The following is a 16,765-nucleotide window of genomic DNA, read 5'->3' on the forward strand; positions in this document are numbered from 1 at the left end:
AAGAAGTCTTAGAGCAGTGAACTCGAAGCAAGGGAAAACTCTAGCGGGTAACTCTAGGTAATGAGAAGTCTTATAGGAGTGAACTCCAAGCAAGTGTGACCAAAAGTTTCCAATTGATCTCGTATGGTTGACTGGACTATCGAATTTTGAATGCTACTAACACTATTTTACTTTATTATTTTATATTAATTGTGCTAACTTACTGTTGTAGGAAAGTCTTAGTCATTAGGTTGATCAAACATTAAACAGGACTAGAGAAAGTCCAAATAGGTATGGGGGACCAAATATTTGACGGGTAAGTAAGGTAAGCAATTGAAAAGAGATTTCTAGTGAGGATGAGTCCTAATGGGACTGTAGGCGCCAGGGGGTATAATCGAGCCGAGCCGAGTTAAACTCTTGAATGTTTGAGTTTGTCTCGTTTATAATTGAGCCGAGCTCGAGCTTGATTTAACGAATATATTCATGGTTCACTAGTTTATTCGAGCTTTTATCGAGCCTAAACGAGGTTAATAAATTATAAATTATAAATTTAAATATTCATTAAAAATTAAATTATATATTTAGAGAAAATTATAATATTTTTATTAAAGTTTACAATTTTATTCTAATAAATAAATTTAATATATTTGTCTATATTTTTCATAAGTAAGGTGTAAAATTTATAAATTCAATATCAAAACTATTATTTTTTATTTAAAAGTTGATTCATGAACTTACTAACGAACATGTTTACGAGCTAATGAGCTGAGTATTGTGAAGTTTGAGCTTGGTTTGTTTATTTTAACGAGTCTCATTAAACGAGCTTTTATCAAATCGAGCTACGAATAGCTCATGAGCGCGGCTTGATTTATTTACACCCCTAGTAAGCGCTAATCCAACTTAAACTCAATGTGGAAATCTAAGTTGAGATCAAGACTAAATCCTGGTCTTGATAAGACAAGTTTTAATTCAGAAATATATAAATTGTTTATGCATATATCTTTCTAACTCTATGTTTAGAGACATACGTAGATCTTCGAATTCTACACACGTGACCATTGACAAAGCCTAATTATGTTAAAATACATAATGCGAAAGAAAATAAACATACAAATATAGAGAAAACAATTACTTCTTTATTATTGATTAATTATCATAGGCTAACAAGTATATTTATATAGATGGTCAAACTAATATATGTAAAAGTATTATGATAAATATGGTAATATATTATGACAACTATGATAATAATGAATATAGAAATAATGATAAATATGGTTTGAATTGCAATCCAAATATGATAAATCATTGAAATCAATCTCTCTAATATTTTTGTTGTCATTACCCTTCCCCCATATTGAATATTGAGTTTGATTGCTAATAACCAATTAAATCTTCTAGAGCAAAAATCACCAGTATGATCAACGATACGACAAATCTATTGACTTTGCCTTTGATGAAAGAATACAACAACTAGGTGATGAGGAGTTGTTGTTTGAAGGCTGGAATTTGATATGTCTCCGGAATCAAAGTAGCAAAGAGAGAATATTGTATTTTGATGACGGAATATACTAGACCAGAGGAAGAATATCTGCTATTGTGTGCTGAGTAAAACCTAGAAAGTGTTTGCTATTTGGCCAATCAAAAGATGGCTAAAAAACACTCGTGGAGAAAAACTATTGCAAAGTGGTTGTTGTTGAAGAGGAGGGAGAGAAGGAGAAGAAAGGGAGAGGAAGATAAATAGGGATGAAATTTGATGTCCTTGAAATTAAGAAGGATAATAATATTGTTCTTGATATTAGAAAAACTAGAAAAAAAAAAAAGGAAAAAAGGAGGAATTGAACATCGCTATTGTTGGATTTCTTGAAAAAAGAAAGAAGAAGATACAACGGAGAAGAATTGAGGGAAGGAAGAGAAGAGAGCTATAAAGCAATTTGTTATTGCTGCTTTTGGAAGAAGAAAAAGTAGGGATAATTGTTGGGTGGTGAAGCCAGTGCGCGGGTGAAAGGAGGACAATGGATTTGGGGCAAACCATAATAAGAAGCTAGTGGGGAGTTGTTGTTGCACCTCAACAATTCGTGGAAGGCCGCCGACAGCTGGAAAAGGACAGCAAGGTGCTTCTACTGCAATTTTAAAGAAAAGAGAAGAAGCTCTGTATTGGAGAAAAGAAAAGCATGGGTGTTCAGGCGATAGAAGAACCTAGAAGTAGGGAAGAAGAAGGAGAATAAAAAGAGAAAGAACAAAGATAAGAGAACAGAGAAATGGAGAAGGGGAGCTTCGATGTGTGCCTTGCGGTGGAAGAAAATAAAACATGGAGTATGGAAATAATTTTAGTTTTTTTTTTTTGCTTTATAGGGAATAAAAGGGAAGAGAAACTAAGAAAACTCATAAGAAAACAAGTAAAAGGAAAAAAAAACTGTTATACGGTGGAAAATAGGAACTTGGAAAAAGAGTTTTTATTTTAAGGAAAGAAATAAAAAGGGAATAAGAGTAAATTAAACAAAAGAGAAAAAGAGACGGAAAATACCGATGAACCTTCTTAGTTAGTGTAAAAAGAGAGCAAAAGTTGTTGGCTGTTATTAACAACAATACCTACAGTCTGTGCGTGCCGCTTTTGGCTGGGAGAAGAGACAGAAGCTCTTACTATTGGCTGAAGAAAAAGAAGAGATAGAAAATAAAATAAGAAAGAGAGAAGTGATAGAATTAAAAGAAGAAAAAGATGAAGATAAAGTTACGAGAGAATAATTATTAGAAGACTATCCAAGTGGTGGTGACGTTGAGGTAAAAGAAAAGAAGTAATAGGAGGAGAGGAGAAAAAGAAATAAAAAATAATTAATATATTGAAAAGTATTATGATAAATATAGTAATAATTATAGTAATAATAAATATAGAAATAATGATAAATATGATAATAATAAAAATAATGATAAATATAGTTTAGATTGTAATCTAAACATAGTAAATTATCAATAATTGAAATCAATATCTGAATCTCCTAAATAGTTATTTTTATCGTCATTCTAATTCTAGGTTGCATAGTCATACGTAGATTTTCTAATTCTACAAGAGTAGCCATCATAGAGTCTGATTAGAGTCTCAAATCAAAAGTTATGGCTTCCTGAACATTGTCTCGTTGAACCAGTGGATTGGAGACGGCTTGGATTGTTTGGAGACACCTGAAATTGAGGTATAATCCTGGGTTAATCGAAGACATCCTGGATCAGAAAAGTTATCAAGATGATAACACACAAATCAAATCAACATTCATGGAGGCACCCTGGTACATTGGAAACGCCACCAATGCAGTATAAAATGAGTGATCAGTCAGTATTTTCTTCACCAATTCCTGTATGAGCTTTCAAGTTGATTCTGCTGTGCTACTTACGCCTAACTGCTTGCTTGCTGTGATTCTGCTATGCCCAACTACTACAATAAGAACGATACCGACTTTGAGTTTCAATCTTCAATCAAAACTATTGTTGGTAAAAGATTGTTTCTTTTTATTATTCTTATTATACTTGCATGAGAGGGTAGGTTGTTACACTTTCTTCATTTCTGTATTCGACTTCTCTGTCCAAAGGTTCTTCATGAGAGAATTTATTGAATTGCCTAATCGAAACAGTCCAAGAAATCATGGGCCTTGTAGTAGTAGTAGTCGTGGGACTACGAACCAAGTAAAAACAAACATGTTTTTATTTTTCACGACGTATTTGATTTTCTGAAAAGTGTTAAAAGGCGCAAAAGAAAAGTTTTAAAACGATTTTAACCCCCCTCCCTCCCCCTCCCCCTCCCCCGGTTCGTTTCAAACCTACATTATCTTCGTGACATGGCCAACTCTACGAAGAATAACATGTGTCAAAAGGCTCGCGAGTTACCTCGATGAGGTCCCTCCAAAGTCTAAGTCATCATGGAACCTCAAAAATATTATAATAGAAAGAAAAAATTAAGTAAAAAAAATAGAGTCAAGGCTATGAGATCGGATTATATTAGAGAGAGTCCCGCTCCCCTTACCTTATATAGGGATAGAAACTCAAGAGACGTACCTTATGGAGAAAAAGTCAAAGAGACACACCTCACTAAAGAGGATCATTGTAACTATCGTGCCCCTTCTCGTTATGGTAATTATCATGTTCCTTCACATTATAGTAATTGTCTTGTCCATTGGCATGCAAGGAGATCAAACCAGCGACGTGGTCAGGAAGTCGACATGTCGATAAGTTAGACCAGCTCAAGTCAGGAGGTTGGAACAACTCAATAAGTCAAATACTGATGATATTTACATTGATCGAGTCCTAAATCTACCGTATGCCTTGTCATTTCCACCTACTATGTATTTTAAGAAACAAATACATGATTTGGTAAATAAAAATTAGTTGCTTTTTTTAAAGTATTTTTAAAAGTTAAGTGTTTTTACTAAATTACCCTTTTTGAAATTGAATTTGACTTCAATAAATAAAATACATATTTTTTTAATCTTACTTTGATGAAAGATTTTACGGATCTTATGTATAGACCGAGGGAAGATAACTTTGGAACTCTAACTATTATGAGACCGTGTTTTTTATTTTGAATTTATTCTTATAGTTGGTAAAAAAAATTGTGATATCGGATCTGTCATCTTAGCTTCCAAATTAACCCATTCAAAAAATTAGAGACCATATTATATATATATATAATATGGTCGTGCATGGTAGTTTGCTTGGCCAGATTGAAAAATTATACGTCAATTAAAATACCCTAGATTATTAATAACTTAATTTGTTCCAAAAATTGTCTGATGCTTGTAGTGATAGCTTATTACTTTGATTAAAAAATTTATGTACTACATTCTTTTAGTTGTTTAAGTTGAAATTGTGAGAGATTTACCTTGTTTGCTTCGGCCCTCGCATCCAAAAGTATGGCGTCGAAAGAAGTTTTGTTGTTGAATTGTGCATCCAAATTTGTATATTTTATGGTAAAAGATGAAATTGTAATTTTAGCGGTCCTTCTAGGATGATCTTATAGCTACGTTTGGTTGGGTGTAATACAATCTACCTTGTAATGTAATCAAATTTATAATGTAATGTAATCTTGATTATATTACTACGTTTGGTAATATAATGTATGTAATCTTTGATTACAAGGATGATTACATTTTTTTGTTTGGTATCCATTATTTTTTATAAGGAATGTAATTCATATGATTATAAAATGACAAAAATATCCTACGACTTCTACCGACGGCCGTTGCATTTCTGTCAGAGCTTGCGTTCGATGGCCGATGACGGCCGACTGACGATCGACGGTCGGCGAGTGGTGGTCGACGATCGGCGGCCGGTGACCGACGACGACGACGACGGCCGACGACCGGCGGCGACGACGACCGACGACGACGGCCGGCAACCGATGGCGGCAGCCGGCAACTGACGACCCACGACCGCGACCAGCGACGACAGCCGGCCGATTCCGGTGGCATTGGCCTCTAGCGCGGACCAAACCATCGGCGACCTCGGCTCATCCCTCCACGGCGATTCGTCGCGATCAGGATGCCCTCTTGTGATGGAACTCGGCGCCGACGCCGGCGATGACTGTGACAGGGCTCGGATGCTGGCCCGGCTATTATGATGATCCTTTGCTTTAGCCTCTTGATGCTATTCGCTCGTGTCGGCGAACGGGCGGTCGACTAACTAGGGGTGTATTCGACATTCAAATTTTAGTAATGTAATCGGATTATATAGTATTTACTTTTTAATCCAGATTATAAAATTTCACTACCTTTTGTAATCGAGATTCTGTTACATTACAGGTTTAAAGTTAAAATAAACAAAATAATCAGTTTTATAATATAATCGTGATTACATTACAAGGCAGATTACACCCTACCAAACGTAGTCTATATATTTAAATATCTCTCGTGATTTATCTTCTTCCGAAGAGCGTGGGGTCATTCTGGAAGAGTCGCTAAGATTATGACTTCACCTTTTTATTCCAATGAAAATAATATGGAGAGGGTAAAATATTTTTTAGATAATCAATTAATAAAAATAAATATAGTAATTTATATGAATGCACAAAATAATAACACTTTATATTTATGCACATATATTCAACCAAAAGAAAACCATAAGAACAGGTCTTTAACTTACTATAATAAAAAAATCTTAATAACTTACAAAAAAAAAAAAAAAAAAAAAAAAAATAGGAGCGACCTATACAATTTAAAATTTTTAATTTCCAACGTGTAGCCATAAAACATACAAAAATATATAAAAAAACCTTTAATCAATATAATATAATTAGTAAAATAAAACACACATATATATATATAATTATTATTTACCAATTTATTTATTATGTCTATCGATTTTAAGTGGTAATTTTATAATTTCAAATTTTCAATAATTAATTTAACATTGAAAGTTTGTGCAATATCTTTTTCAATATAAATTAACAATAAGCTAGTTAAAAAATTATCTTCCATCTTATTCCACAATCACGTCTTGACAATCTTCCATCCAAGTTTGTGCAATCTCTTTTTCAATACAAATTAGCAATGAACTAGTCAAAAAAAAATGTATCTTCCATCTTATTCCATAATTGCCTCTTGACAATCTTCATGGATGAAAATGCATGTTTAATAGTTGAAGTAAAAACTAAAAGAGTCAAAATAAATTTAATCAATTGATTCATAGTAATTTTTTTTCTCTCTTATCTTTGACAATAATTAACATAATTCTAAAAGTATTGACACATTCTAAAATAATGATGGTGTCGAATATCAATCTCAAAAAGCTCCAACTAATATTTTATTCTTTATATGTAACATTTCTTAACTTGTAAAATCATCAGGATAAAACTTTTCAATAAATTTACAAATGTAATTGATATTCAATGATTTGTATCCATCTTTTGGATCCAAAGCTAAGTATTTCTATTGTATTTTCATCATTGATAATTCATCTCTTGTAATATTGAATTGATGGTGCTAATGAATATATCAATTCGATAATGATGCTTTAAGATAACATTCCTTTACTCATTTTTTCTTTACCTAATTTACAAGGAGCTTTCATGTCTAATACATCTATCTCATATTTATTACAAAAAAAAACTATTCACCTTAACAAATAATTGATCTCATCTATTCTATCTGCATCCACAACATTTATAATATCTTGAAACTTGTATTATAGAATTTGACAAAGATCTTTGATCATTACTAACAATTCAAGAACAAAATGTAATATATAAAACAAAGTCAAATGATAACATTATACTATAAGCTTCATCAGTGGTTGCACTACCGGATAAACTATTTTTGTTATTGATAATATCACTTAAAACATGTAAAATGAGATCAATTCTAAAATTTGAGTAACATAAGAAATTCATAATTAATCATGATATTTGGAAAAGAATCACTAAATTCACTATAACTACTGAGTATGAAAAGAAATATTCAATAGGAATAACACTTTGGGCTATTGTTATCAATGTCAATTGTAGACACATGCAAAACAATGAACAAAATATACATATGGGCATTCATTCAAAATGAGATCTTGAGAACCATTCCATTCTCCTTGTATAGTACTAGCACCATCATAACATTATCCTCGAATATTTTGTATGAGAAGATTATTGTGAAATAGAATATCACAAATTTTCCTTTTCAAAGTAGATAATTATATATCTTCCACATTGACAATGTCAAAGAATCTTTCACTAATAAAATAATATTTGGTATTACCAATTTCTTTTGTGATAAACCTTCGAATTATACACACATAGAATGATATATCTTCTTCTAAATTTGAGAAGAAGTATTTTGAAGTGCATTTTCTAAAATAACAAATCTTACATCATTATAAGAAGTTGTCTATTTTATGATTTCTATAAAATTGTCACAATTATGTGAATATTGGAATTCATCGTGAGCTCTAAAAGTTAAATCTTGGAATGCACATCAATTGACACTTTAAGTCGTAAACGATTTTTTATAACTAACTCCAAAGATTATTTGTCCATAATATTATTAATATGTTGCAATGAGTTTATCTAATCATGAGAACTTTATATAACATTTTTACGTATAGAATTAGGATCAATCCTTTCATGAATAAAAAATAAACAATTTTTATAACTATTCTCTTTTTTTTCAAGATTGAATCCTTCAGTAATAAATGCATTGACCCAAAATGTGTATTTAGCTTGACAATAAGAAAACATGGAACCAATAAGCTACATTTTTTTACTAAGAATATTCTAATAAATGAGGAAATAACTTATACCAAGCGGATAAAAATTTCTATTGATTTTTGTCAACAAATTCAGTAGATATATCTGGGATTACTTGATAAGAATCGACAATCAAACAAGCACGTCTAATTTTATCTATTTTCTCATATGGATAACCCCATATGGATTTTGATCATATTCAATTATAATATTGTCATCTTTATTAATCTTTCAAAATTTAGTCGGAGAAGGTTCTATAATTGGATCTTTGAAAAACTCAAATTGAATATTATCATGGACGATATTAAATGACTATCTTTTGAACGCATTTGAAGTAGGAATCAATTTTTTCTTACTCATAATAAATCCATATGAGAAATATTTGAAAGTAATCAATTAATCTAGAGCATATCACATATATGATAAACAATTACATGCAAAAAATATCAAAACTTACTTACGTGATGAAGAATCTAAGAAATAGAAATGGAAATTTTGATTTAAGATTTGGGTTCTTCGCCGGTTCCAGCAAAGACTAAGGGTTCGGACAACTCACAATCTCACATTTTTAATTACTTTTTATTCTTAACTTTTTGTTATTTTTAATTTTATTTGAAGGAGAAAAAATTATTTAAAACTTACATTAAAAATTCTTAAGGGAGAGCGGTGGGGGAGTTCAGACAATGTCTTACTCTTTTTTTTTTTTTTATTCTTAATTCCCCTGCCTTCTAGCAGCTGATTCGCAATTGCTACACTGTTGAAATCCAATACAACACCGCAATGACTGATAAGAAAAGCAAATGAGAAATAAATACGTGTGCCTTTAAGAAATTCTGCAACTGCCCTTTAGTCAATTGCTGAAAAAAAAAATAGCATTTCAACTCACTTTTTTTCTATTCTCATTGTCATTGCATTCCATTAGCAAACGTAAAATAATTCCTCATTAACTCAACATTTATATAGACTTTGTAGAACTGTCCAAACCAGCACATTCCTCACAGAGCAACAGATACACTAATACATAAATGATGCAGTTATTGTTACCTTTAAACAAGCAAGTTACTCACAGAGCAACAGATACACGGGTATCTAATTGATGTAGCTATTGTTACCTTCGAACAGACTATTGAACCCAAATCCTGACTGTTCTATCATTATGAAGGCCAGCAGAAGCAATTTTGTTTTCCATGGGATGACAAGTAACCGAGATCACTGTGTCGGTGTGGCCTTCCAGTTTTTGAATTATCTGCTTACTTTGAAGGTCCCATATATAGACGCAGTTATCTTCTGAGCCGCTGACTATATATTTACCATTTGTGACAGAAAATGTAGAAGTGATGCAGTATTGACGGTTGACATGGCCTGTATAGACCTTCAAGAACTTCCCCAATGCATAATTGCATAACTTCTGCATGCATAATGTTGGAAAGAGAATCAACGGTTGAAACAAGATAAAAATAGGAGACGATCTAAAAAAATCAATTTCAGATTTCAGACTAACATAGTGCTATAATGTTGAGTTATGTTAAATTTCACGAGTTTGCACATGGGAATAAAGACTACTATTATTCATCTTACCAAGCATATGTACAGAAATCACAATATTAAAAAAAAAAATATCAGCCATCTTCTTACTCTTAGGAAGTTTCTTTTCGGATTTAATTTTTCTCATTTGGAAGCCCTGTTTCACTTTTACTTTATTTTTTCTAATTTAACACTTGAGGTCTCATTATGTTTTAATTTAGTTGTTACATCTTTAACTGCTAAAAACATCTTAAATCATACCCCTAAACATGAAGAAAACAGTCAGAGGAAACTTGAAACAATTATTTAAATGAGCCTCAAAACAACTTTGAACTGGACCTCAAAGCTTAGGCCACCATAACTAAGTGGTGGATCAATCCATCAACTAGTCAGTTGATTGACAACCTTATTGGTCAGTCATTCAACTTTTTCAACCATTTTCTTGATGAACGTAACTTGGAAGTCTTGTTTATAGCTAGTGAAGGCTTAAAGAGCAAATCCATCACACCGAGACCAATTCCCTTTGTGACATTTATCATAAAGCTACATTTGGGTTGAGGGCTAACTTTAGTTTAAGTAAGCCATAAATTTCTCATGTACTTTAGTTGTATTATTTTTTTTTTAATCTTCATATTAATTTTCTTGATATTGCATGCAAGTGTGTGGCTACTGAACCTTGTGCAATGTTGTGTCAAAGGGATCTGAAGACATATACTATGGCTTAAATTTAATTTTACCCACATTCATTGTTGTCAACATCTAATATGATATCTTAGTGTTTATGATTGTTCTCGTTACTTATTCCACTACATAGTGTTTTAAGTAAATTGGCCAGACGCACTAGGCAAATAGGAATGTCTTACATAGTACTTAGTAGAGTGTTGGCCACATGAATTTTTCAAAATAGGGGCACGTGGAAAAAAACCTATTAACTTAATCTATTTAATAATTCTTCATAAACAATAATTAATCTACTAATATAACTTAAGTTAATAGATAAACTTAGTTAATACAATTAAGCTAATAAAATTGATCTATTTATAATTTTCTTTAATGAAATATAATTTAAATTGATATTTAAGTTATGAGTTATATACCCTAACCTCAGTTATAACCTATAAGAATTTAAGACATATTATGAGTTGGAGTTATATTGTATGTTGTATAATAAGTTTATATAAGTTACATAATAAAGTATTATATAAGTTATAACATGTCTTATATTATATATGTTATATAACACTGATCCTTCACATTTGCCCCATGCTGCCCTTTCCATAGCTTATTCCTCTCCCTCCCGGTCAGACACCATCCTCCCTGAGCATTGTTATCCCTGTTATAAATGTCCTTGCAAGGCACTAACTACAACTAGGGCCTTCATGTGCAGCTCAAGCCAACTCTGATTATTAAACAAGTTGCTTGCTAGGCTCCTCCCCACACAATGTGAGTTGCTTGCGAGGAAGTGAACTTCCTCGCTTGCATCTTCTTCTTCCTCCCACTTTTCTGTTTCTAATTCCACAGATAGGCCTCATACTCATACCTATGTTGTGTCATGTAAGCACTAGTATAGGACGGAGTAAAAGTGAATCCATGTGATAGAGAGCAATCCTATATCCATGCCCATCTAATACACGTAACACTCATGCACGTCTCATACCAGACATGGATATTTGTTACCTTATCCACACCCATCACAAAATGTTAAGATGGGTGTGCATGCCAAATTGAATGGGTCAAGCACCACCGGTGCTCGCCAAAACTTGGCCCAACTGTACCATGCAATAAAAAACCAAGAGATAATTGACATTTTAAAAATGTATGTATATATTATCAAATTAATTAAATTTATTTGTGAACCTACAACCTGAGCCTTTAAACCCAAACTCCACTCACTTCACATCAACTATCTACTACAATATTAAAACCCCTCCCAAACTCATTTAAATGAGCCACACAGACATCATTCACGGACACCTAAAAATGCACATGCTGTCATCCTACTTTAGATCATAGACCATTCTGTATTTTTAAAAAAATAATAGAAATAGCTGTTCCTTTCAACCCGGCATGGGACTACTATTAGATACAGAATACTAGACACACACAATTGATAAAATGCATAATGGACCATTATTTGCATCCAAGAAATTGTATATGCATATAAGTTGTTGACAATGGTGAAATGCTGCCACCTAATTTAGATCATAGGCCATTCTGTATTTTTAAAAAACAATAGAAATAGCTGTTCATTTCAACCCGGCATGGGATTACTATTAGATACAGAATACTGGAGACACACATTTGCGTCCAAGAAATTGTATATGCATATAAGTTGTTGACAATAGTGATACTAGCTAGGACGGTGATTGCAACTCCAAAACTCAAAGAAAGGACTATGATAGTCCTGCTAGACACGCATTAAGCATGCAGTATAAGGCTTGTCAATGTGAAGAAACATTTTGTAGAACTGAAATTGATGAAGATACTGATAGCAATGTTTACAACTTAAGGTTTCTAATTAAGTTAAGAGGGTGAAGGACAGATACTAATTCTATACCCTGAATGATCTAATGTTTGCTTTCCTTCCTCTTGCTCTTCACTCAAAAAATCCAGTGGCATTGTCACCCAAAAGAATTTCCCTCTTGGTCAAGTTAGTTTGCAAGAGCCATTAACATAAAGTGTTTAAGTATGATTGCTTCACATATATCGAAGTGAGTGAATACAGTTCAGATATTGGATAAGTAGTTATGGTTGTCCAAAAAAACTTTAGCATGAATCTTTATGTGTGGGCAAGTGTGATATGCAACATACCTTACTTCAATATGTTCACCTTTAACAGCCAGACCTATAACGCCATTGAAGTGTTCGCTATATAGAAATAAAGAACTATGTCATGTTCATCCTCAATATTTGCCCGTGATTTAACATCGTTATCCTCCTCACTATTATGTTCCTCTAAAACTACTATAAGCATATATGTCACCAAAAGACTGATCATCTGTTCTCCAAATGGATACGCATTGTGATGAGCCTGATAAAAAAATATGGGCTTCTTCAATTAAATCCAGACAGAGCCCTATCTCTATCTTATAAAAAAAACAAATTGAAGATGAAACCCTTAACCTTAGCCCTATCTCAATTAAATAACATGGTTAATGTCTAATTCTTCCAAGGTCATATACAGTAAAATCGATGATAAGCAAAACCAATCCCAAATAAATGAATGCAAGAAGAAACTTGATCTTACCAGGGTGTCATCGAGGGTAGCAATAAGAATAAACTTTCCATTGGGGGCGAACTTGGCGAAGGACACAGCAGGCGTCTTGTCGTCGATAAGCACCTTGAGGCGCGCCCCTGACACCGCGTCCCAGATCTTACACGACCCGTCACGGCTACCTGAGACGATGATCGATCCATCCCGAATAAAATGGACAGAGGTTACTGGTTCGTCGTGCGCCTCAATTGTCGTGACGCACTTGCCACTCTTGACATCCCAGATCCGCACAGTCTGGTCGAACGAGCCGGAGGCGATGCGATCGGAAGGGGGGTTGAAGTCGACGCAGAAAACCAAGGAGAGGTGACCGCGGAGGATCCTGACGCAGTCGGTTGGGGGCCGAACGTCCCAGACGCGGAGCGTGCGATCGTCGGAGGCAGAGCAGATGTAGTGGGAGTCAGAGGACCAGGCGACGTCAGATATGCCTTCAGCATGGCCGATCAAGGTAGAGACAGCGGCGAAGGTTTTGGCGGACCAGATGATGACGGTCTTGTCGAGAGAGGCAGAAGCCAGCAAGAGGCCATCGTTGGAGAACTTCACGCATGAGACGGCGCGCGAATGGCCGGTGAGAACGTGCGCGAGAGTGTAAGGCCGATAGGGAGGCGGCTCCGCCGCGGTGGAGGAGGCACCACCAGGGACGGGGGCGGACATGTAGCCCTTTCGATGCCCTAGTCAAATTTCGTACTTCTGGAGACCGAGCGAGCAATGTCGGCTTTTCAGCACTCGATTTTAGAATTTATAGTAGGGATTATCTCGATTTGCCATAACGAACTGTATGTTTAATTATTTATTTCCTAAAATACTTTTTTCTTTAAAATTATAAAATATAAATAGTACCGTATTATTTGCCACATATATTAAATTATAAATCAATAAGCAAATTTAACTGTTAAAAAAATCATAAGGTAAAAAACCGTATCTACTATAATATCATAATATTATAGTAATAACAAAACCATAACTACTAAAATATTATAATAAATATAATTTTATATCCATTATAATACAGACTTATTTTATTTAAGATGTAATAATTATGAGTTTATAATAATTATAATACAACTTATCTTATTTAAGAATATTATGACTACTATAATTTCTTAATGTTTATAATATAGACTTATCCTTTTCATTTCACCTATGGATGAGATCAATTTAAGATTTAATATGTATAACAGAAAATAATAATATAAAAAAATAATTAAATAATTTAAGTATCGTTGTCTAATCTGGGATGATCGACCCGATTCCACGAAAATCTCACCTTTAATTATTTCCAATACAATAAAGCGTCAATTTAATTTTTATCCTAAAATATTTTTTTTAAAATTAAAACCATGAAGGTCACTGCTTGGAATTGTGGTTCGCTTCCATGATGGACGCTATTGGCATACATGCATGATCCAAGGCATCGGTGGCCATGATAACTAACCAAGGTTAGCCTCTTTGTGGAAGGCAAACTTAAACTTTTGGTTGTAAAATTGCAGCCAAAGTCTCTACCAACCTCTTGGCCACAAAGTCAAAAGATTGCGACTAACTTGACCATAATTCATGTCTAAAGCCCACGACTAATCTATCCGCTATCAAGGATCATAATTGTCAGCACCACCGGTAGAGATTGCTAGTAAGTTAAGGGTAAACTTAAGCTCTTGGTTGTAAAATTACAGCCAAAGCCTCTACCAACCTCCTGGCTACAAAGCCAAAAGGTTGTGAGTAACTTGACCATAATTCATGTCTAAAGGTCACGAACAATCTGTCCGCTATCAAGGATCATAATTGTCAGCACCACTGGTACAGATTGCTAGTAAGGTAAGGGCAAACTTAAGCTCTTGGTTGTAAAATTACAGCCAAAAGCCTCTACCAACCTCTTGGCTACAAAGCCAAAAGGTTGTGAGTAACTTGGCCATAATTCATGTCTAAAGGTCACGAACAATCTGTCCGCTATCAAGGATCATAATTGTCAGCACCACCGGTAGAGATTGCTAGTAAGGTATTGATGCGGTCAAAAATCTCACTGTGATGATACTGTTAGGACCAATGCAACTTAAAGGAGGAGGGGGTGAATTGCTCCAATCGTTTCATCTTAATCTTGTGTTAGTCATTTGAATGTGCAACGAAAACCATGATTCAAACTTGACTTCATATGCACAACTCCTAATTTTTACATTTTTTACATGGTATATATCCTTTTAGGTGACTAATCTAAGGTATAATCCTAGTGATATCCCTTTACTATGAATTTTTCGGTTTCAGATACCTTCTGGAGGCGAAGAAGACTCTTACAACAAATTTACGATAATACAACAATGAAAATAAATACAACTTACAAATAAAAGCAAAACAACTTTATAAGATGAGAACTTCGATTTGATTGTTGTTGGTAGTTTTAGAATGCCTCTTGTTAGTTTCAAAATGTCAGCAGTACTTCATCCTTAACCTCCAAGAACTAACAACTCAAATCAACACGCACCACCTTTTCTAAGGTTGCAATCAGGCTGAAATTTGCCTCCAATCGATTGACTTTACTCACCAATCGATTATCATATCAGATCCCATCGTTTAAACTTGTAGAATGGCTATTTTGCTTGACCAATCCAATTGATTGCTTTAAGTCAATCACTTTCTGTTCGACCACCTTCTTCCAATCGATTGCTTTAGGTCAATTAATTCCCAAGCTTTTTGTTTGTTGGCCACCTTCTATTAATTGATTGTTTTAAGTCAATCACTTTCGGTTCGCTGGCCACCTTCTTCCAATCGGTTGCTTTAGGCTAACTGATTCCCAAGCTTTCAGTTCACTGGGAACCTTTTGCTAATCAATTACTAGCCACCAATTGATTGCCCCATCGTGTTCTGTACATTAGAAATATGCTACTAATCAATTACTCCAATTGATTGCCTGAATCTATTGAACCAATCGATTACACAAGCAATAAATTCGGAATGTTGAGTTTAGGGTTTGCCAACCACTTGAATGTCAACACTAATTTTAGCTTTTTTTCAAGGCTGAATTCACATCTTGCTTGGTATTTGGTTGACCTCAACCTATTAGGACTTTTTCTATCCAATATCCTGCCATCCGTGACCTGCTGGGACTTTTTGTTGTCCAATATCCGATCAACTTTGACCTATTGGGATTTTATTATTGCCTAGTATTCGATTAACCTCAATCTATCAGGACTTCGTTGTTGCCTAACATCCAGTCAAACTTGATCTACCAGGACTTCCTCACTCATGTCAAGTGTTCAGTCTTGCATAATCCACTTGGACTTCCGATCACCAAATGTTAGATTAATTTTGACTCACTTGGACTTTCCTTTGGCCAACTTTTCGTTGAACTTCCAATCATCAAGTATCTAATCCATCTTGACCCACTTAAACTTTCCTCTTACCAATCTCCCGTTAAACTTTCGATCACCAAGTGTTCAGTCCTCTGAGACCCACTTGAACTTTTCTCTTGCCAAATTTCTGGTGGACTTCAGATCATCAAGTGTTCAGTCCTCCATAACTCACTTGAATTTTTCTCTTACCAACTTTCCATTAGACTTCCGATCACCAATTGTCCGGTCCTCCGTAACCCACTTGGACTTTTCTCTTGCTAACTTTCTGTTTGACTTTCGATTTCTAATTAAGTATATGGTCAATTTTGATTTACTTGACTTCTCACTAACATATTGATCAAATATTGAAACTCAAACTTGAGTCGACCAGAGCTTAGTTAACCTAATCAACCTTGTGTAGGATCGAAAGAGTGCGATAGAGGAGGAGGAGGG

General features: G+C 34.1%; 1 protein-coding gene across 2 annotated transcripts; it reads right to left on the reverse strand.

The window, feature by feature from the left end:
* Window positions 1-9,125: 9,125 nt before the first annotated feature.
* LOC122042541 (COMPASS-like H3K4 histone methylase component WDR5B) lies at window positions 9,126-13,712 on the reverse strand. Of its 2 annotated transcripts, XM_042602708.1 has the most exons (3): window positions 12,969-13,712; window positions 12,533-12,752; window positions 9,390-9,605 (listed from the first exon to the last, which is right to left on the reverse strand). In XM_042602708.1, the coding sequence occupies exons 1-2, from the start codon at window positions 13,644-13,646 to the stop codon at window positions 12,567-12,569; spliced, it is 864 nt and encodes a 287-aa protein (XP_042458642.1). In that variant the 5' UTR covers window positions 13,647-13,712; the 3' UTR covers window positions 9,390-9,605; window positions 12,533-12,566. The 2 variants fall into 2 exon arrangements, with proteins under 2 accessions (XP_042458641.1, XP_042458642.1); XM_042602707.1 differs by lacking the exon at window positions 12,533-12,752 and having other exon boundaries at window positions 9,126-9,605.
* Between the last annotated feature and the right edge of the window lie 3,053 nt (window positions 13,713-16,765).

The sequence above is a fragment of the Zingiber officinale genome, chromosome 2A (genome assembly GCF_018446385.1).
Source record: "Zingiber officinale cultivar Zhangliang chromosome 2A, Zo_v1.1, whole genome shotgun sequence".
Classification (NCBI taxonomy): Eukaryota; Viridiplantae; Streptophyta; class Magnoliopsida; order Zingiberales; family Zingiberaceae; genus Zingiber; species Zingiber officinale.